The sequence below is a fragment of the Leucoraja erinacea genome, chromosome 50 (genome assembly GCF_028641065.1).
Source record: "Leucoraja erinacea ecotype New England chromosome 50, Leri_hhj_1, whole genome shotgun sequence".
NCBI lineage: Eukaryota > Metazoa > Chordata > Chondrichthyes > Rajiformes > Rajidae > Leucoraja > Leucoraja erinaceus.
The window spans coordinates 105,028-128,168 of NC_073426.1; the positions used below are offsets into that span (position 1 = coordinate 105,028).

At 44.8% G+C, this 23,141-nt stretch overlaps 1 protein-coding gene across 1 annotated transcript in view; it reads left to right on the forward strand.

The window, feature by feature from the left end:
* Positions 1-7,987: 7,987 nt before the first annotated feature.
* tat (tyrosine aminotransferase) overlaps positions 7,988-23,141 on the forward strand; it is a 29,502-nt gene continuing 14,348 nt past the window's right edge. Inside the window, exons 1-6 of the mRNA XM_055664937.1 lie at positions 7,988-8,102; positions 8,425-8,633; positions 10,263-10,367; positions 17,169-17,236; positions 21,271-21,429; positions 22,123-22,261. Coding sequence (XP_055520912.1) covers positions 8,429-8,633; positions 10,263-10,367; positions 17,169-17,236; positions 21,271-21,429; positions 22,123-22,261 — 676 coding nt within the window. The 5' untranslated portion in view covers positions 7,988-8,102; positions 8,425-8,428. The remainder of the gene's footprint in view (positions 8,103-8,424; positions 8,634-10,262; positions 10,368-17,168; positions 17,237-21,270; positions 21,430-22,122; positions 22,262-23,141) is intronic.

Sequence of the window (23,141 nt, forward strand, 5' to 3'; positions counted from 1 at the left end):
TCCCTTTTGTACAGTTCCCCCATACTCCAAAACAGATCTCAGTGGTCTAAGAATCTAAATCCCTGCCCCCTGCACCAGTTCCTCAGCCACACGTTCAGGTCCGGTATCTCCCTGTTCCTGCTCTCGCCAGCACGAGGAACTGGAAGCAAACCGGAGATAACAACCCTGGAGGTCCTGCTTTTCAGCATTTTTCGGAGCTCTCTAAAGTCACACTGCAGAATATTCATCCCCTTCTTTCCGACATCGTTTGTGCCGACATGCTGTTCACCTTCCCTGGCACCAGGGAGGCAGCACACCATCCTTGAATCCCGTCTGTTCCTGCAGAAACCCCTGTCCGTAACTCTCACAACGGAGTCTCCAACTACAATGGCGTTGCCTGACGTTGGTCTCTTTGGTTTTGGCTCAACAGCACTTTTTGCTTCGCAAGCCAGTCCGCCGCTCAGTGTGATAACGTCTTCTGTCCCGACAACTTCTAAGTGGGTGAACCTGTTCACAAGAGGTACAACACCCGGGGTCCTTTGCATTCCATGTTTCCCTCCCTTTCTCACCGTCACCTACCTTCTCTCTTCCAGTACCTTAGGTGTAACAATCTTACTGTAGGACTTGTCGAGGAACAACTCAGTTTCTCAGACAAACCTGAGGTCATCCACTTGCTTCTCCAGTTCCCCAACACGGTCCTTCAGGGGCTGTACCTGGATGCACTTCTCAGCAGCCAGAGGCACCAGCAGTGTCCTTGACCTCCCACATAGAAACATAGAAACATAGAAATTAGGTGCAGGAGTAGGCCATTCGACCCTTCGAGCCTGCACCGCCATTCAATATGATCATGGCTGATCATCCAACTCAGTATCCCGTACCTGCCTTCTCTCCACACCTTAGCCACAAGGGCCACATCTAACTCCCTCTTAAATATAGCCAATGAACTGGCCTCGACGACCCTCTGTGGCAGAAAGTTCCAGAGATTCACCACTCTCTGTGTGAAAAAAGTTATTCTCATCTCGGTTTTAAAGGATTTTCCCCTTATCCTTAAGCTGTGACCCCTTGTCCTGGACTTCCCTAACATCGGGAACAATCTTCCTGCATCTAGCCTGTCCAACCCCTTAAGAATTTTGTAAGTTTCTATAAGATCCCCTCTCAATCTCCTAAATTCTAGAGAGTATAAACCAAGTTTATCCAGTCTTTCTTCATAAGACAGTCCTGACATCCCAGGAATCAGTCTGGTGAACCATCTCTGCACTCCCTCTATGGCAATAATGTCCTTCCTCAGATTTGGAGACCAAAACTGTACGCAATACTCCAGGTGTGGTCTCACCAAGACCCTGTACAACTGCAGTAGAACCTCCCTGCTCCTATACTCAAATCCTTTTGCAATGAAAGCTAACATACCATTCACTTTCTTCACTGCCTGCTGCACCTGCATGCCTACTTTCAATGACTGGTGTACCATGACACCCAGGTCTCGCTTTATCTCCCCCTTTCCCAATCGGCCACCATTTAGATAATAGTCTGCTTTCCCGTTTTTGCCACCAAAATGGATAACCTCACATTGATCCACATTATACTGCATCTGCCAAACATTTGCCCACTCACCCAGCCTATCCAAGTCACCTTGCAGTCTCCTAGCATCCTCCTCACAGCTAACACTGCCCCCCAGCTTAGTGTCATCCGCAAACTTGGAGATATTGCCTTCCATTCCCTCATCCAGATCATTAATACATATTGCAAATAGCTGGGGTCCCAGCACTGAGCCTTGCGGTACCCCACTGGTCACTGCCTGCCATTGTGAAAAGGACCCGTTTACTCCTACTCTTTGCTTCCTGTTTGCCAGCCAGTTCTCTATCCACATCAATACTGAACCGCCAATGCCTTGTGCTTTAAGTTTGTATACTAATCTCTTATGTGGGACCTTGTCAAAAGCCTTCTGGAAGTCCAGATACACCACATCCACTGGTTCTCCCCTATACACGCTACTAGTTACATCCTCGAAAAATTCTATAAGATTCGTCAGACATGATTTACCTTTCGTAAATCCATGCTGACTTTGTCCAATGATTTCACCACTTTCCAAATGTGCTGCTATCCCATCTTTAATAACTGACTCTAGCAGTTTCCCCACTACCGATGTTAGACTAACTGGTCTGTAATTGCCCATTTTCTCTCTCCCTCCCTTCTTAAAAAGTAGGGTTACGTTTGCTACCCGCCAATCTTCAGGAACTACTCCAGAATCTAAAGAGTTTTGAAAGATTATTACTAATACATCCATTATTTCTGGAGCTACTTCCTTAAGTACTCTGGGATGCAGCCTATCTGGCCCTGGGGATTTATCGGCCTTTAATCCATTCAATTTACCCAACACCATTTCCCGGCTAACCTGGATTTCACTCAATTCCTCCAACTCCTTTGACCCGCGGTCCCCTGCTATTTCCGGCAAATTATTTATGTCTTCCTTAGTGAAGACGGAACCAAAGTAGTTATTCAATTGGTCCGCCATATCCTTGTTCCCCATGATCAACTCACCTGTTTCTGACTGCAAGGGACCTACATTTGTTTTAACTAATCTCTTTCTTTTCACATATCAATAAAAACCTTTGCAGTCAGTTTTTATGTTCCCTGCCAGTTTTCTTTCATAATCCATTTTCCCTTTCCTAATTAAGCCCTTTGTCCTCCTCTGCTGGTCTTTGAATTTCTCCCAGTCCTCCGGTATGCTGCTTTTTCTGGCTAATTTGTACGCATCATCCTTCGCTTTGATACTATCCCTGATTTCCCTTGTTATCCATGGATGTACTACCTTCCCTGATTTATTCTTTTGCCAAACTGGTATGAACAATTTTTTAGTTCATCCATTCAGCCTTTAAATGTCTTCCATTGCATATCCACCGTCAACCCTTTTAGAATTAATTGCCAGTCAATCTTGGCCAATTCACGTCTCATACCCTCAAAGTTACCTTTCTTTAAGTTCAGAACCATTGTTTCTGAATTAACAATGTCACTCTCCATCCTAATGAAGAACTCAATCATATTATGGCCACTCTTGCCCAAGGGGGCACGTACAACAAGATTGCTAACTAACTCTTCCTCATTACTCAATACCCAGTCTAAAATAGCCTGCTCTCTCGTTGGTTCCTCTACATGTTGATTTAGATAACTATCCCGCATACATTCCAAGAAATCCTCTTCCTCAGCACCCCTGCCAATTTGATTCACCCAATCTATATGTAGATTGAAGTCATCCATTATAACTGTTTTGCCTTTGTCGCACGCATTTCTAATTTCCTGTTTGATACCATCTCCAACTTCACTACTACTGTTAGGTGGCCTGTACACAATACCCACATACTGCAAGCTTCGCACTGAATCAGTTTGCTTGACATCTCCTTCTTTTGTCTCTCCCTCTCCAGCATTTTGCGTAGCCTCCTCTACTCAGCCTCCTCGCCGAAGACTCTCGAGCCAAAGACTCGCACTTTTCTCACAGGGCACTTCCCTCACAAGGCCGCTCCCTCACTGCAGCTCCCTAAGAGCCGTCCTGCTTATTTTGACTGATAACTTGCCTAATTTACCAATTTACAAACCAAATTCCTCAGTTTTAAACTGTTTTGCCCCTCTGAATCATTTCTAACTCTCCTACCACTCGGGCTAGAGCCAATCAGTGCTTTATCCTGCTTCTCTTTGTTGCTGTTGCTTCAAAATCCACGGGAGTTCTGAGTCTGCAACAAATTTACGAGATTGATCCCTGGGATGGTGGGACTGTCATATGAGGAAAGATTGAAAAGACTAGGCTTGTATTCATTGGAGTTTAGAAGGATGAGGGGTGTTCTTATAGAAACATATAATTCTAAAAGGACTGGACAAGCTAGATGCAGGAAAAATGTTCCCAATGTTGGGCGAGTCCAGAACCAGGGGCCACAGTCTTAGAATAAAGAGGAGGTCATTTAAGACTGAGGTGGGAAAAAACTTTTTCACCCAGAGAGTTGTGAATTTATGGAATTCCCTGCCACAGAGGGCAGTGGAGGGCAAGTCACTGGATGGATTTAAGAGAGAGTTAGATAGAGCTCTAGGGGCTAGTGGAGTCAAGGGATATGGGGAGAAAGTAGGCACGGGGTATTGATAGGGGACGATCACAATGAATGGCGGTGCTGGCCTGAAGGGCCGAATGGCCTCCTCCTGCACCTATTTTCTATGTTTATATGTAAATCTGACCCTACAACAGGAAATTATAGTGAAGAGCAGCATTGTTGGGACAATTACAGACGCAGCACCAAACAATGGCTCGCCAGATTAAATACAAAATTTACTTATTAAATAATCCAAAACTTCAATTTAGGCATTGTACATTAATTAACCCAGCATCTTTTCTTGCCTCACCCCCAGAAGAGCAGTTAGGAGCGGGACATGACTGGAAGGCATTTAAAGACTGCATGGATGAACTACAAAAATTGTTCATCCCAGTTTGGCAAAAGAATAAATCAGGGAAGGTAGTGCATCCATGGATAACAAGGGAAATCAGGGATAGTATCAAAGCAAAGGATGATGCGTACAAACTAGCCAGAAAAAGCAGCATACCGGAGGACTGGGAGAAATTCAGAGACCAGCAGAGGAGGATGAAGGGCTTAATTAGAAAAGGAAAAATGGATTATGAAAGAAAACTGGCAGTGAACATAAAAACTGACTGCAAAAGTTTTTATAGATATGTGAAAAGAAAGAGATTAGTTAAAACAAATGTAGGTCCCTTGCAGTCAGAAACAGGTGAGTTGATCATGGGGAACCAGGATATGGCGGACCAATTGAATAACTACTTTGGTTCCGTCTTCACTAAGGAAGACATAAATGATCTGCCGGAAATAGCAGGGGCCCGCGGGTCAAAGGAGGTGGAGGAATTGAGTGAAATCCAGGTTAGTCGGGAAGTGGTGTTGGGTAAATTGAATGGATTAAAGGCCGATAAATCCCCAGGGCCAGATAGGCTGCATCCCAGAGTACTTAAGGAAGTAGCTCCAGAAATAGTGGATGCATTAGTAATAATCTTTCAAAACTCTTTAGATTCTGGAGTAGTTCCAGAGGATTGGCGGGTAGCAAACGTAACCCCACTTTTTAAGAAGGGAGGGAGAGAGAAAACGGGGAATTACAGACCAGTTAGCCTAACATCGGTAGTGGGGAAACTGCTAGAGTCAGTTATTAAAGATGGGATAGCAGCACATTTAGAAAGTGGTGAAATCATTGGACAAAGTCAGCATGGATTTACGAAAGGTAAATCATGTCTGACGAATCTTATAGAATTTTTCGAGGATGTAACTAGTAGCGTGGATAGGGGAGAACCAGTGGATGTGGTGTATCTGGACTTCCAGAAGGCTTTCGACAAGGTCCCACATAAGAGATTAGTATACAAACTTAAAGCACATGGCATTGGGGGTTCAGTATTGATGTGGATAGAGAACTGGCTGGCAAACAGGAAGCAAAGAGTAGGAGTAAACGGGTCCTTTTCACAATGGCAGGCAGTGACTAGTGGGGTACCGCAAGGCTCAGTACTGGGACCCCAGCTATTTACAATATATATTAATGATCTGGATGAGGGAATTGAAGGCAATATCTCCAAGTTTGCGGATGACACTAAGCTGGGGGGCAGTGTTAGGTGTGAGGAGGATGCTAGGAGACTGCAAGGTGACTTGGATAGGCTGGGTGAGTGGGCAAATGTTTGGCAGATGCAGTTTAATGTGGATAAATGTGAGGTTATCCATTTTGGTGGCAAAAACGGGAAAGCAGATTATTATCTAAACGGTGGCCGATTGGGAAAGGGGGAGATGCAGCGAGACCTGGGTGTCATGGTACACCAGTCATTGAAGGTAGGCATGCAGGTGCAGCAGGCAGTAAAGAAAGCGAATGGCATGTTGGCTTTCATAGCAAGAGGATTTGAGTATAGGAGCAGGGAGGTTCTACTGCAGTTGTATAGGGTCTTGGTGAGACCACACCTGGAGTATTGCGTGCAGTTTTGGTCTCCAAATCTGAGGAGGGACATTATTGCCATAGAGGGAGTGCAGAGAAGGTTCACCAGACTGATTCCTGGGATGTCAGGACTGTCTTATGAAGAAAGACTGGATAGACTTGGTTTATACTCTCTAGAGTTTAGGAGATTGAGAGGGGATCTTATAGAAACTTATAAAATTCTTGAGGGGTTGGACAGGCTAGATGCAGGAAGATTGTTCCCGATGTTGGGGAAGTCCAGGACAAGGGGTCACAGCTTAAGGATAAGGGGGAAATCCTTTAAAACCGAGATGAGGAGAACTTTTTTTCACACAGAGAGTGGTGAATCTCTGGAACTCTCTGCCACAGAGGGTAGTTGAGGCCAGTTCATTGGCTATATTTAAGAGGGAGTTAGATGTGGCCCTTGTGGCCAAGGGGATCAGAGGGTATGGAGAGAAGGCAGGTACGGGATACTGAGTTGGATGATCAGCCATGATCATATTGAATGGCGAATGGTGCAGGCCTACACCTAATTTCTATGTTTCTATGTTTCTATGTTTACTAGCAGCATGCACTATGCAACTCTTCGCAGTGCAAGAGCAGTAGGAGACACTCTTTTGGCTACTTGATGCCACCCAAGACAATCATTATCTCAAAAAGTGAGTAGCAGTTGCCTAATCTATCAGAAGTACAATCCAGGAAAAGGAGTAAGATGTGAAGAGGGAAATTCACCATTGCCTATGGGTCCGTTTGAAACTTTGCAGATGGATTATATCGAATTGGAACAATGCCAGGGTTATAGATATGTACTTATCATAGTCGATGCATTCTGCCAGTGGATCGAAGCCTATCCAACCCTTGATAATAAAGTGGCTACTGTTGTCAAGGTGTTAATGAAAGAAATTGTCCCTAGATGCGGCATCCCCTATTCGGCTTAGTTCAGATAATGGTCCACATTTTATTGGGCTGATTAATAAAAAAATTTGCGAACAGTTGGGCATCCAGCAGCAATTACACTGTGCTTATCGACCGCAGGCTGCTGGACATGTAGAAAGGGCAAATCAGACCCTTAAAACTAAATTGGCTAAATTGAAGGTGAAGACTGGAATTGGTTGGATTAAATTACTTCCCACAGCTTTATTTTAGATGCGAGTCACGCCTGCAGGGAAATCTAGACTGGGCCCAGTTGAAATAGTTTAATAGACCCCTAAGAACACCTTGGAACCAGAATGCAATGAAAGTCATAAATTTCCATCATATGAATGCAGCGATGACCGACTACATTCTAGCTTTGACTCGAGCGTTAAAAGAATCTCATTGTAGAGTAAGAGCAGCATATAAAGAAGTGCCTTCATTGACAGCTTTGACTAAAGTAAAGTCCCCCCCCCCCCCCCCCCCCCCCATATTGTTTTGCGCCACAGGTCTGATGACCTATAAAACAGTGAAGCCCATGAGGATCGGAGTCAGTCTTCTGGAGATGCACTTGGGATCATGTGACCTGCTGGAGGTGTCTGTCCGCATGAGGCTGAAGGGCTTGAACGAGTAGAGACAAGGATCGAGCTGGGACAAGAAGGGCTGGCGCATCTGTTGGCCTGGTCTCCGGAAGACACGGTCTCAACCCCAAGCTCAAGTTTATTGTTACTATCTCCTTGTGAGCCCCTGCCCTGACTCCACCAAGGCACAATGGACCTTTCTCCAGGTGTAAACAATCCTGACAATGGAAGGTTAGAGATTCTGGACCAAGTAAAGCAGTGCAGAAACCAAACAAGTGACATATAAACAGACAGATCATTACACAGCTGCTCACAGGATTGATGTACGAATGTGTTCTCCACATCACTTGACTCAGGTTTACCTTTATTGACTAATTTCTGTTTGTTTTGTCCGTTTTCTTGTTGGAGAGTTTTGGAAAAGTAAATGCCAGACGTCAGTGGTGGAATTGTGCTTGGTGTCAGTGACCTGACACAGCCCACTTCTGAGACCAATGGACGTGGGAGTTAGCTCTCCGCCCAGCCCGATCCGCTTTTAAAGCTCTCCGCTTCTTCCCTTCAGCACTTCAACGGCACCAGCACTCATCCTTCTAAAGCAACTCATCCTCCCACAGGACTTCATCCTCTAGCCGGGCATCATCTCAACTTTCCCTCTCTCAGGTACCCAATCTGTGTAGTCTGAAAGATAAGTCATAGTCAAAGAACTGTTGTTTCAAAGCGTTTAACAATTCTAATTGCTTTGCAAGGTTTTGATTTTTAAAAGCCGGTGGGACAGCCAAAGATGTTTGAACCTTCCCATATCAAGGAACTTCTCCTTCATGAACTTTCTCCATCCCTCTCTCCCTTCATTCCCCATTCATTCTCTAATTCCACCATATGTTCACCATGATCTCATCCCCTACTTTGATCACTCCCAATCATCTCGTCCCTCACTTTGTACTGTTGTTCTTCTGAAATCTGTTATCTAATTGTTACTCCCCAGTGAAATGGCCAGTGACAGTTTGATGATCCTCGATTCCATCCTGAGTAGCAGTGGTTTCACGTACTCCGAGAGGTTAAAATCACGCTATACCAAGTGGAATATTCGGGCCTCTGAAATGTCCAAACGCACTTTCAACCCAATACGTGCCATTGTGGATAACATGAAGATCAAGCCAAATCCTGAGAAAACCATGATTACCCTGTCTATTGGTAAGAGGAAACAAGCAACTAGTCCACTTTGTAAGAGTATTGCTTCCACACAATGATGGGACCTTTGCTCATTTTTCATTTTGACCATTTTGAAGAGGAATCGAATATAGGAGCAAAGAGGTCCTTCTGCAGTTGTATAGAGCCCTAGTGAGACCATACCTGGAGTATTGTGTGCAGTTTTGGTCCCCTAATTTGAGGAAGGACATTCTTGCTATTGAGAGAATGCAGCATAGGTTTACAAGGTTAATTCCCGGGATGGCGGGACTGTCATATGCTGAGAGAATGGAGTAGCTGGGCTTGTACACTCTGGAGTTTAGAAGGATGAGAGGATATCTCATTGAAACATATAAGATTGTTAAAGGTTTGGACATGCTAGAGGCAGGAAACATGTTCCCAATGTTGGGGGAGACCAGAACCAGGGACCACAGTTTAAGAATAAAGACTAAGTCATTTAGAACGGAGACAAGGAAACACTTTTTCTCACAGAGAGTGGTGAGTCTGTGGAATTCTCTGCTTCAGGGTTATCCTAAGCAGGGTTATCCTATCCTAAGTTCTCTGGACGCTTTCAAGAGAGAGCTAGATAGGGCTCTTAAAAATAACGGAGTCAGGGTACATACGGAGAAGGCAGAAACGGGGTACTGATTGTGGATGATCAGCCATGATCACATTGAATGGCGGTGCTGGCTCGAAAGGCCGAATAGCCTACTCCTGCACCTATTGTCTATTGACCTCAGTTCAGATTGGGGAACAAACAATGTAGTGAGTGAAATCTAATCAATATGGAACTGCATATAGCGAATACTGTGCTCAATGCTGAGCAGACCTCCACAGTCCAATTCATCAGAAATGAAATGAGAGTTATGGAGTTTTAAAGATTTCACTCAGATTTGAAAAGGGTTAATGTAACTGTGCTCCTGACAGTGCAAACAGTTCCAAACCTGATTCCGTTCTGCTCCCTTTGGGGATATAGGGAAGGGGGAGGGGGGGTATGCAGGAAGGAGGTGAGATTGCTGTGAAGTGGAGTCAACCAGAGAGTCGGGCTTGAGTTTGATTTCCTGGTTGTGCTAGGGTTTGGTGGTTGTAGTTACAAATGCCAGGAAGGACCATGGTTTGGCGTTCAGTTCCTGGTGGGGCGAACATGTTGGACTTGGGTTTGTGGTTACAGGTGAAGAGAGTGGAGTTGGGATTGGTATTGGAGTTCTTGTTGGGAGGAGGAGCCCACATAGTCCATGCTATGTTGACACTCTGTACAAGTCTCCAGCAATGGTGGCTAGCTGTTTCCCAAACCCAAGGGTTTAATTCTTAATCTTATCTATACTCCCAAGCCTTTTCTGACATCCACTGAGCGAGGACTATATGTATATAGAAACATAGAAATTAGGTGCAGGAGTAGGCCATTCGGCCCTTCGAGCCTGCACCGCCATTCAATATGTATGTGGTTTGTTTGTTTATACTATTCTTATAACAAATGTAAAGCACTTTGGCCAACTAGAGTTGTTTTTTTAAATGTGCTATATAAATAAATGTGACTTGACTTAATTCGGAATAAAACAATATTAATGATTAATGTTTAGGGGTATCCCTCTTGAGTCTGGAATTGATGAATAATCTACTAACTTTTGTTTAAAGGTGATCCCACTGTGTTTGGGAATCTTCCCGCGAATGAAAAGATTCTGCAGGCCATGAAGGAAGCAGTGGACTCAGGCAGATTCAATGGCTATGCACCTTCCGTAGGTACTGACTTCAATTCTAATACATTAGGAGAGCTCAGAAATGAAGCACATTTTGATCCTAATTACCATCAGACAATGTATACTGTTTTCTAGTGTATGTGTGTACATTTCAATGAGCTGAAAAGAGATTTTCTTCAGTTGCATTCTATGCAAAGACTGACCTATACACAAATGAACACATTATCTGTAAAATGTAAGATATTTGATAAAGTCACCCGTGGTCAGCTGATCCAGAAGATTCAATAAATTGACAATGGCTTGTCGTATGGATTCATAACTAGCTTACTAATAGAAGACAGTGAGTTGTGGTAGAAGGATAATATTCAGGCTGGAGGTCTGTGACCAATAGAGTTCCGCAGGGATCTGTTGTTAGGATACATGGGGTGGTGAGTTAGTTTGTAAATTACACCAAGATTGCTGGGTTGCAGACTGTGAGGAAGGCTGTCAAAGTATACAGCAGGATATACTTAGGCTGCAGACATGGGCAGGGAAATGGCAGATGCATGAGATCTTGCTCTTTGGGAGGTCAAATGTTAGGGGAAGACAATGATAAGACCCTTAACAGCACTGGTGTACAGAGGGATCTTAGTGTTCAAGTCCAAAACTCACTGAAAGTGGCAACACAAGTAGATGGAGCGGTGAATGAGGTCGGGGCATTGAGCATAAGAGTCAGGAAGTCATAATGCAGCTTCTTAGGGCTTTGGTTAGCCTGCATTTGGAGTATTGCATGAAGCTATAGTTACCACAATACATGAAGGATGTGGAGGCTTTGGAGCGGATGCAGAGGAGGTTTACCAGAATGATGCCTGGTTTAGAGTATATTAGCTACAAGGAGAGGTAGGATGGACTTAGACTGAGGGGGAACCTGATAGAAGTATATACAATTATGAGAAGTTTAGATAGTCAGAACTTTTTTCCCAGGATGCAAATATCAAATACTAGAGAGCAGAGCATTAAGGTGAAAGTGACAAAGTTTAAAGAGGACGTGCCGGGCAAGATTTTTCCAGAGTGGGTGGTGAGTGCCTGGAACACACTGCCGGTAGTGGTGGTGGAGGCATATACCATAGTGGCATTTAAGAGACTTTTAGATAGGCACATGGACATGCAGGGATAAGGATTGTGTGTAGACAGATAGGAAATGGTCTTGGCCTCCTGGTCGACACAGACATTATCGACAAGGGCCGGTTCCGGTGCTGTACTGTTCTATGTTCTATGTGTATTTTAGTTACTTGGCTTCTGCCAGTGAAATTAAAGAAAAAAAATGCGTTATTTTGAAAACCAATAAAAGTCCTCTATTCCAAATTCTCTGATCTCTCCACATGATGTATTTCATCATGGAAACTAGTACTTTTCTGTATTGCAACAATGGAGGAGGTAGTTTGATTCCGTGCCAGCAGAATAGTCATGACTATCCTATTCCTTGTCTCTTTACTTCCATGTTGCCCTGCAATCTGGCAAATGGATGAGTACTTGATGGTCGACGTAGACAAGGTGGCTCTCAAGGGATTACCTTGATCCAAGCCGCTTACACCTGACCCCTGCCCCATTTTCTTGATGAGAGCCTCAATTTCTCTCATCATCCAGGGTTTCCTACCCCAACCAGTCTTGCCCTTCACTCTAATTGGAACATGCTGGGCCTGAAATTTCAACTCAGTTTTAAAAGCCTCTCACTTGCTTTATCTGTAAACAGCCTCTCCCAATCACTTTTTGAAAGTTGTTGTCCAATACCATATCTTTCTTCTTTTGATATCTACTTCTTCTCTGATTTGAGCTTCAGATTTGGATTTAGATAAGTTCATTGACATATACACCAATGTGCAGTGAAATTCCATGTTTACGTGAAGCTCATAGAGTTTACATGAAGCAATATTTAGCTTGTATAACTTGAGAGGGGGCTACACATAATCTCCTCATAGGAAATGAGGCTTTAGGACCAGGAATTATTGTTCTATGTGTAAGAAGTGTAAGAAGATGTGTAATTTGCATTACATTTTTATTGTGTACGTGTGTTCTTTTTTTGATTGTACCGCTGCTGGCAAAATTCATTTCACTGCACTTTATTGTGTACTACACTAAGTGGGACCTGTTGGGTCCCAGCATCACACGGGAGGGCTGGTCCCCCAATGTAATATTCCACCTCTCCACCAATTCCAATACTGGTATGGGCGTTGTGGATTGAAGGGACTGGTTTCCAGAGGGCCGAATGGCATCTTGAGCTGGTGGCTCAGTCACTCACGGCTGTTGTGCTGGCAGCTCACTCACTCATGGCTGGTGAGCTGGCAGTTGACTCATGGATATTCCTTGAAATTCCATTTCAAGCCGGTGTGCAAGGCCACCAAATTCAAGGGCAGTTTCTTACCACTTCAAGCAGGGTGCAAGGCCACTAAAGACAGCGAGTCGTGACCTCTCCCTCCTCTATCTTGCAGAGACTGAGCAACGCCCACACGCCCTTCATGGCGTGATTGACAGGAGTGAGAATCTCAACACTTTTTAAACACTAATAACTATTTTATTTTTCACTTGGCGGCGTTTTTTCTAAAATCAATATAAGGCGCAAACAGGAAGTGGTCAAGATTAGACTTGTAATTATATAGAAGGCAAGGCAACTTTAATTAGGCAAGGCAACTTTAATTAGGCAAGGCAACTTTAATTAGGCAAGGCAACTTTAATTAGGCAAGGCAACTTTAATTAAGCCAGGCAACTTTAATAAGGCAACACAGCTTTAGCATTTCCAAAACAATGGCAACACAGCTTTAGCATTTCCAAACCAAAGGCATCACAGCTTTAGCATTTCCAAACTATATTTTCCTACCACATTAAGGGCACTGACAGGTCAGTAAATTAGACATGTGTTCAGTGTTATTCACAGCTCAGACTGAGAGATGTGATGCTCCCCCCTTGCAGAGACTGACTGAGGCACTCAACACTTCCGGGTTTTATTGTCCTTCCAGAAGGGGCGTGGCCTTCATGAGAGAGAATCTCAACATTTTTTAAACACTAATAACTCTTTTATATTTAATCGATGGGAAAAATCTTCTTGGCCTGCGCAGAAGAGGGGGACTTTGAGTAAGATGGCCAAAGATCACAGCCGTAAGTGGCAGCATTTTTTCTAAAATCAATATACAGACCAACAGGAAGTGGTCTAGATCAGATGTGGTGAATAAATTGATTGAAGAAGGAACTGCTGGTGCTGGTTTAAAGTGAAGATAGACACAAAAAGCTGGTAACTGAGTTGATAGCTCATCAAATAGCTGAGTTAATCATAGTTCTATAATATACATTGGTATTGATATATTACTGTCATGTGTGCCGATATATAGTGAAAAACGTTGTTTGTGTGCTATCCAGTCAATTCATAACATACATGTATGCAATGAAGCCTGACACATCAAATGATTTGTGCAAATTGAAAAATACCAGTACAGAATATAGTGTTACAGTTACAGACAAAAGTGCAGATAAATTAAAGGGCAGCAATGAGATGGGTGGAAGATTGGGACGATACTCTTTCTTATGGGAGGGCTGTTAGTTAGTTTGTTCACAGCGGGGAAGAAGCTGTTCCTTAAACTGGTGCTACATGTTTTCAAGCTTTCATATCGTCTGCCCGACTGGAGAAGAGGGAATGACCGGGGTGTGAATGGTCTTTGATTATGTTTGCTGCTTTCCTGAGGCAGCATGAAGAGTAGATGGGGTCGATGGGGCAATCAATGGGGGAGGAGGTGGGGGGGGGGGGGGGGGGGGGGGGGGGGGGGGGGGGGGGGGGGGGGGGGGTCTGCTTTGTGTGATGAACTGGACTGATAATGACCAATACAACAACAAATACAATGACAAGTGCACATCAGCAGAATGGTGCAAAGGTTAGCTTGCAATTTGAAGTGCAAACAAAAAACTAAAGTACAGTAACAAAACAACTGAATAGTTAAGAATGAGAGTACATGGCAGCACCTTGGTAAAGAGGTCAATTCAGCAGTCTGCAGCAGTAGGGGAGAAGCTGTTCTTAACCTGGACATTTGGGCTTCTCCCAATTCTATCTGTAATCTATTCTGTAATCCTATCATAATTAGCCTGGATCTTGCTGCCACTTAGAAACCTACACTTAGTATTCACAGCCATTGGAAACCTCGAAAGCCTGGAACATTGAGCGACCTGTCCTGTCCTTGCAACCATGTCTCTGTAATGCTCACAACATCATAGTTCCATGCATCGATCCAGTCTCTGAGTGTATCCCTTTTATCCATAATATTTTTGCATTGAGATAAACACACTTCAGTCCACCATGATCACCATGTAAAAGGCACAGAGGCTCATTTACAATGAGGCTACTGGAATTGGGGGGCTTAAGCTATAAGGAGAGACTGGTCAGGTCAGCCCTCTTTGCACTGAAACCAAGGAGGATGAGGGGTGACCTCATGGAGGTCATGAGAGGCATAGATAAGGTGAACTGTTACAGTCTTTTTCCCAGGGTGGGGTGTCTTAAACTGGAGGGCAAAGGTTTAATTGAGAGGGTAAAAAGTTACAAGGAACCTGAGGGGCAATTTTTTAATACAGAAGTTGATGGGTACATATGGAACAAAGTCCCAGAAGCAGTCGCTGAGGCATATACATTGATAAGATGTGGACATGTTCATATTTAGGAAAGGTTTAGAGAGATAGCAAATGGGTCGAACTCAGGGTAGGCAACTTTGTCCCTATGAACAAGATGAGCAAAGGGCCCATTTCTGTAACAGCTCATCAGCAAGAGTACAGTACTGACCTCACGTCAACCTCTTTACAGACCACTGAACTATCTTTCATTGGACTTTACCTTGCATTAAATGTTGTACTCCTTCATCTGGGATGTAATGTTAAAATTGTACAAGGCATTGGTGAGACCAAATCTGGAGTATGGTGTACAAATTTGGTCGCCCAATTATAGGAAGGATGTCAACAAAATAGAGAGAGTACAGAGGAGATTTACTAGAATGTTGCCTGGGTTTCAACAACTAAGTTACAGAGATAGGTTGAATAAGTTAGGTCTTTATTCTCTGGAGCGCAGAAGGTTAAGGGGGGAACTGATAGAGGTCTTTAAAATGATGAGAGGGATAAACAGAGTTGATGTGGACAAGCTTTTCCCTTTGAGAATAGGGAAGATTCAAACAAGAGGACATGACTTCAGAATTAAGGGACAGAAGTTTAGGGGTAATATGAGGGGGAACTTCTTTACGCAGAGAGTGGTAGCGGTGTGGAATGAGCTCCCAGTGGAAGTGGTGGAGGCAGGTTCATTGGTATCATTTAAAAATAAATTGGATAGGCATATGGATGAGAAGGGAATGGAGGGTTATGGTATGAGTGCAGGCAGGTGGGACTAAGGGGAAAAAATTTGTTCGGCATGGACTTGTAGGGCCGAGATGGCCTGTTTCCGTGCTGTAATTGTTATATGGTTATATGGTTATCTGTGTACTGTGGGCAGCTTGATTGGATCGGATTTTCTTTGACTGGAAAGCACACAAAGGCTTTTTTTTGTACCTCGTATACGTGACAATAATAAACTAAACAAAGCTGTATGACTATGACTATAAAATATTATATAGAGGGAGATGATTAAGTACAAGAGTACATGCACACATGGCATAAAAACAGTCAAACGTCTTACAGGATTATAAAGATGACGAATAGCTAAACATAGAAACATAGAAAATAGGTGGAGGTGTAGGCCTGCACCATTCGCCATTCAATATGATCACGGCTGATCATCCAACTCAGTATCCTGTACCTGCCTTCTCTCCATACCCCCTGATCCCTTTAGCCACAAAGGCCACATCTAACATTAACAAGTTAATGTTGGCAATTAATGGATGAGACTAAGAAACTGAAAATGAGAAATAGAGAAATGGGAACATTTCCACACAATAATTTTAGTTTGTCCAAAAATAGCTTTGTTTGAAATTTCCAAAAATGGTATAGGATGTGCATTTTATCTGGCTGTATCTCCCTGCTCATCCTTAATGTTACAGATTGTAATTTACAAACCAGAAATCAGGCAAAAGAAATATATCTCAGTTATTCAGCAATCAGCCACCTGTCTCTGCTGATGTCACGATTCACTCATAGGGCCCACACCTCCCCACTCTCCTCAGCAGCCGCTCCCTCAGGCATTCTCTCCACTCTTCTATCTTTCACCCACTCAGGGTCTGGCACAGGAGAACAAGAGTCACGAGTGTTTTATTGTCATTTGTCCCAGATAGAACAATTAAATTCTTACTTGCTGCAGTACAACAGAATATGTAAACATAGTACACTGTAAACAATATGATAAACTAGAAAAAAAAGTTCATAGAAGCATAGAAAGTAGGTGCAGGTTCCTTCATGCCAGCACCACCATTCAATATGATAATGACTGATTATCCATTATCAGACAATATTAGTGTAAAAAGACAAAACTAATGTAGTTCAGAGCATATTTAGAGGTTGTCGTGTTTAATAGCCTGATGGCTGAGGGAAGAAGCTGTTCCTGAACCTGGGCGTTGCAGTTTTCAGGCTCCTGTACCTTCTTCTCGATGGCAGGGTGAATGAGTGTGCGGCCAACGTTTTGCAGTCTTCTTCACTCCTGGGCATTCAAGTTGCTGAACCAGGCCGTGATGCTGAGCTGAGGTCTGGGTCAAATGGAGGGCAGGGCAGGCTTCAGGGGCCTATTTGGAGCAGGCGCCTGCTCATGATCCTATTTTATACCTGTTCTCCAGTCATTGGGTGTGTGTGTTCAGGTGCTGAATGAATGCGGTCATTTGAACTGCATGCAGGCTTATTTCTTCTGCTTTCTTTGTAGGTTATCATACTAGCAGAGATGCAGTGGCTAATTTCTACAGCTGTCCAGAATCACCTTTGAAGGCAAAGGTAATAATCCAGCAACATTTATCTCGTGGATAGAGAAGGGCCGCATCAGACAAGGAGATTATGGTGTAGGATGAGAAGGGAATGGAGGGTTATGGTTTGAGTGCAGGCAGGTGGGACTAAGGGGAAAAAAAGTTGTTCGGCACGGACTTGTACGGCCGAGATGGCCTGTTTCCGTGCTGTAATTGTTATATGGTTATATGGTTATAGGAACTGCAGATGCTGGTTTAAACCGAAGATAGACACAAAATGCTGAAGTAACTCGCCAGGACAGGCAGCATCTCTGGAGAGAAGGAATGGGTGACATTTCAGTTCGAGACCCTTCTTCAGACAGGAGTTCAGTTCAGTAGGTTATGGTGTTTGGTGGGGAGGCATCGTTGTTAGGGAATTGCGGGGAAGGGTGCTGGGAATGGGAGTGATTGAAGGACACAGTGAGGTGTCCAGGTGTAGAGGGAGCGGTATAGGGAGGAGTGGGAGAGGGAGATGTTGAGGGAAAGGGAAAGAGGGAAGAGTAAGTGTTCTCTTGGCCACAGACATGGCGTAGGGGGTAGAAGGCTACAACTAGAGCAATGCTGTCTGAAAAGGGAGTATGGAATGGAATGGCTAACTATGGCAGTGCAGTGGTTAATAGTTTAGTTTACTTTATTTATTGTCACGTGTATCAAGGTGCAATGAAAAGCTTTTGTTGTGTGCTAACCAGCCAGCAGAAAAACAACACATGATTACAAACGATCCATTTACAGTGTACAGATACATGATAAGGGAATAAAGCACCACGCTCTGGTTGCTGTAGGATGGTCCAGTTGCCTGATAACAGCTGGGGAGAACCTGTCCCTGAATCTGGAGGTGTGTGTTTTCACACTTATATACCTTCTCCCGGATGGGAGAGGAGAGAAGAGGGAGTGGCCAGGGTGCGACTATAATAATCCCAGCAGGGCCGGTTCAGAGCCGCTATAGCTCTGGGAATGAAACTGTTCCTGAGTCTCGAGGTTCGGGCGTAGAAGGCCTTGTAACGTCTGCCGGAGGGAAGTAGTTCGAACAGTCCATTACAAGAGTGTGAGGTGTCTTTATGGATGCTGACGGCCTTCCTGAGGCACCGTGTGTGGTAGATGCCCTCCAAGGCTGGTAGCTCTGTCCCAATGATCCTCTGTGCTCTGTGGACAACGCGCTGAAGAGCTCTCCTCTCCGCCTCCATGCAGCTGAGATACCACACAGAGATGCCATATGTTAATATGCTCTCTGTGGTGCAGCGGTAGAAGGTTGTCAGCAGCTGTTGGGGCAGACCAGTCTTTTTTAATGTCCTCAGGAAGAACAGTCGTTGCTGTGCCTTCTTGACCAGCGCAGAGGTGTTGGTGGACCATGTGAGGTTCTCTGAAATGTGAGTGCCCAGAAACTTAAAGCTGGACACTCTCTCCACACTTTCCCCGTAAATGGAGATTGGGGCGTATTCTCCATTATGTGTCCTCCTGGTCAATAATCAGCTCCTTGGAGGTGTTTAGTGACAAGTTGTTACGTGTGCACCAGTCCGCCAGGTTCTGCACCTCCGCTCTGTAATTTGTTTCATCACCGTTGGTGATCAGCCCAATCACTGTTGTGTCATCTGCAAACTTCACGATGGTGTTGGCGTTGAATGCAGGAACACAGTCGTGAGTGAAGAGGGAGTAGAGCATGGGCTTAGTACACAGCCCTGTGGTGTGCCGGTGCTCAGGGTGATAGTGGAGGACAGGTGCGGGCCCAGTCTCTCTGCTTGCGGTCGCTCCGTCAGAAAGTTCAGGATCCAATCGCATATCGGCGAGCTGAGGCCTAGCTGGTGGAGTTTGGTGGTGAGCTTGGTGGGGATGACCGTATTGAATGCAGAGCTATTGTCAACGAAGAGCATCCTCACGTACGTGCCCTGTCTGTCCAGGTGAGTCAGGACAGTGTGAAGAGCCAGAGAGATGGTATCCTCTGTAGATCTATTTGCCCTGTATGCAAATTGATGAGAGTCCAGTGAGGCAGGGATGCTGGATTTGATGTGGGAGAGGACCAGCCTTTCGAAGCACTTCATTGGGATTGGAGTTAGGGCAACCGGACTCATCCTTGATTATGCTGCTGACATTGCCGAGGCAGCGTGAGGTATAAATGGAGTCAATGGAAGGGAGGTTGGTTTGTGTGATGGTCTGGGCTGCGTCCACAATTGAGTTCTAGAGCACCAACCAGAGATGTGCAGCAACACTCCAGAGGCATCAGTTCATATCACATGGATCGGTGGGGGCGCTGCAAGCGGCAGCCCTGGCAGCAGCGTGTTAGTTTTTTTCAACTTATTTTATTTTTTTAGTGTGTTTAAATGTATGTTTTTAATGTTCCTCTGTGTGTCTTGTGTGGGGGGATGGTGTGTGTGAGGGGTGGTGTGTGTGGGGGGGGGTGGTGTGTGGGGGGGGTGGTGTGTGGGGGGGGGGGTAAGGGGGAAACTGCTTTGGTTGCCTCCTCCACGGAGAGGCGACTTTCCATGTCGCCTCCCCCGTGGCCTAACATCGAGGATCGGTGCGGCCTTTCCCGGAGATGTGCCCAGGGCTTCAGCGCGGACTTTCGTCACGGAGCGGGCAAGCCCTCGCCGGGGCTCGCCGGAGGGGAGTGCTTCGTTTTGCTGGCCCGCGGCAGCCTGAAGCCGCGGTCTGCAGAGCTCCAGCTGGCGCGGCGTTCGCAGCCTGGGATCCCTCGCTGGGGACCCGGGAGAAGAAGAAGCTCCGACTTCGACTGCCGGCCCGGGGCCAACTTCTACCGCGGGTACAGCGTGGACTTACCACCAGAAGCGGGGTCCCTGGAGGGGAGCTTCGACCGCCAGCCCTGCGGTGCTTCTGGCTGCGGCGTGGCAGGAACTTTAAATACCAACCGCCGGCCTGCGGCCTACACCAACCTAAAGCCACGGTCTCTGGTGGGGAGGCACCGATTCAGGACTTACCTGGACTTTCACTCATCTGGATGCCCGCAGCGGCGGCTGCGGAGGGTTGAGATCCCGACCACGGGGGAAAATGGAGGAGGACTGGACAAATTTTGTGCCTTCCACCACAATGATGAATGCTGTGGTGGATGTTTGTGTTACATTTTTACTGTGTGTTTGTGTGTTCTTTTTCATTGTACTGCTGTTGGCAAATTCATTTCGTGCATAAAGTGCAAGTGACGAATAAAACTGATTGATTCTCAGGACTCTTTTAAATCTTTTATGTTCTAGATGGGTGGTGTTCTATCAGTCGTAAGGACATTACTGGAAACAATACTGAAGGACAGGATTAATGATCACTAGGAAAGGCAGGGCCTGTCCTGAGCCAACATTACATTGTCAAGGGCAGATACTGTCTGACCAATCTGACTAGAGATAATAAAGTGTATTGATGATGACAGTGGAGTAGGTGTTGTTTACATGGACTTTAGTAAGGTCTTTGCACACTCCTACATGAGAGACTATTACAAAAGGTTAGAGCCTATGTGATCCAGAACAAGTTGGTAAATTGGATCCAAGTTTGAATTGGCAAATAGTGTAATAGAATACAGAGCCATGCCCTTCAGCCCGAACAATGCTTGAGTCCAATTTGCACAAGTTTGGCCCATATCCCTCTAAACCTGTCCTATCCATGAACTGATTTTACCGTGCACCATCTGAATAAGGGTCTTGACCTGAAACATCACCCATTCCTTCTCTCCAGAGATGCTGCCTGTCCCTCTGAGTTACTCCAACATTTTGTGTCTATCTTCAGTGAAAGCTGGCATCTGCAGTTCGTTCCTACCGATTTTACATGTCTTTTTTTAATGTTGTTATTGCACCTGCCTCAACAGCTTCCTCTGGCAGTTTATTCCAATGGAGGATAGTGGGTGTGTAGAGAGTTGTTTTTGTGATTGGATACTGTTGGTCAGTGGTATTCACTGGAATCAGTGCTGGACCGTAGCTGTTTGTAATGATGTACACATGGGAGGCATGAACAGCGAGTTGTCTGACTTTATACTCATTAGGAATTATCATGCAGTAATTGAGCTGACTATCATCATCTTTTATTCTTCAGGATGTGATTTTGACCAGTGGCTGCAGTCAAGCCATTGAACTAGCCATCAACGTACTGGCCAACCCAGGACAGAACATTCTCATCCCCAGGCCTGGATTCTCTCTCTATAAAACATTGGCTGTGTCTCTGGGTATTGAAGTTAAATTCTACAATTTACTGGTAAGTAACACTGGGAAGAGGGGTATCGAATATAATGAACACATACGGTATTTTTTATTGGGAATGGGAATTAAAAACTAGCGAGCATATGTTCAAGGTGAGGGGGGAAGATTTAAAAGTGACCTGATGGGTGAGAATAATGAACAAGCTGCCACTTGAAATAATTGAAACAGGCACAGTAACAACATTTAACAGACAGTTGGACAAGTACATGTGCAGGAAAGGTTTAGTGGGTTAGGGGGTAAATGGGAGTACCTTATGGGTACATCTTGGTCGGCATGGACGAGTTAGGCCAGAGGGCCTGTTTCTATGCTGTCTGACTCTGACTCTCTCACCATGTTACCCTAATTGCTAACTTACTCAGTGCTCTGGCTGGTGAAGACAGGCATGCTGTGTGCCTTCTTTACACACTTTCCACTAATGTTGCTATTCTGTGGCATATAACGTCCATGCTCTTGCATTTAGCTTACATCTGCATGTAAGATGTATCTGCACAGACATCAATGATTCTTGAAGAAAGCTTCTACCACCAACAATAGGCCACTTATTCTGTGGTCCACACTAGCAATTTAACCTTTTAGTCGTGTATTTGCTGTGCTGTTGTTTATAAGCATTAACTGTTAGTATTTCTTGAATGGGACTTTGTTTGGTGTTTGCTAAGAAAGTGACTATTTTTGATGGATTTGATTCTAGCCAGAACGATCATGGGAAATTGATCTTCAACATTTGGAAGCTTTGATTGATGATAAAACTGCCTGCATCATTATGAACAATCCATCAAATCCTTGCGGCTCCGTGTTCAATAAATCGCATCTCCAAAATATTCTGACTGGTTAGTACACAGGTCTGGGTATTTTGCAAATTAGATCTTGGTTTAAGTCCAAATAACTAAATCTAAGTTACTAAGTGCACTGGATTTATCATTCCTGGAGGTTTCAAGACAACCATCTTTAAATGCTGAAGGGTCTCATCCCGAAACGTCACCCATTCCTTTTCTCCAGACATTCTGCCTGTCCCGCTGAGTTACTCCAGCATTGCCGGTGGGACTGGTCCCGCTGAGTTACTCCAGCATTGCCGGTGGGACTGGTGGTTGAGGGGCTGATGCCAGCAATGAGAGTTTGTTTTACTGAGAAGCAGATGTTGCAATAGAGTCCACTTCATTGCTTTGCTCACGGGGGAGGCAGGAGCAGATTGTCATGAAGCAACTCCTGGAGAAAGTGAATTGAGCTGACATGGATCATCCCTGAGGCAAGAGTCAAGAGAGTTTTATTGTCATGTGTCCCAATAGGACAATGCAATTCTTGCTTGCTGCAGCACAACAGAATGTGTAAACATAATACAGACAGGATAAAAGTTCAGTGTGTCTATATACCATAGACCATATATATATACAATAAATAAACAGATAAAGTGCAATAGTCATAATAGACTGTTATTTTTCAGAGCTTGTTTGATGTTGTGTTTAATAGCCTGATGGCTGTGGGGAAGGAACTGTTCCTGAACCAGGATTACAGATTTCAGGCTCCTGTACCTTCTTCCTGATGGCAACATAGAGATGAGTGTGTGGCCAGTATGGTGTGGGTCTTTGATGATGTTGGCTGCCTTTTTGAGGCAGCGACTGCGTTAAATCCCTTCGATGGTGGGGAGGTCAGAGCCGATGATGGACTGGGCAGTGGTCACAACTTTCTGCAGTCTTTTCCACTCCTGGACGT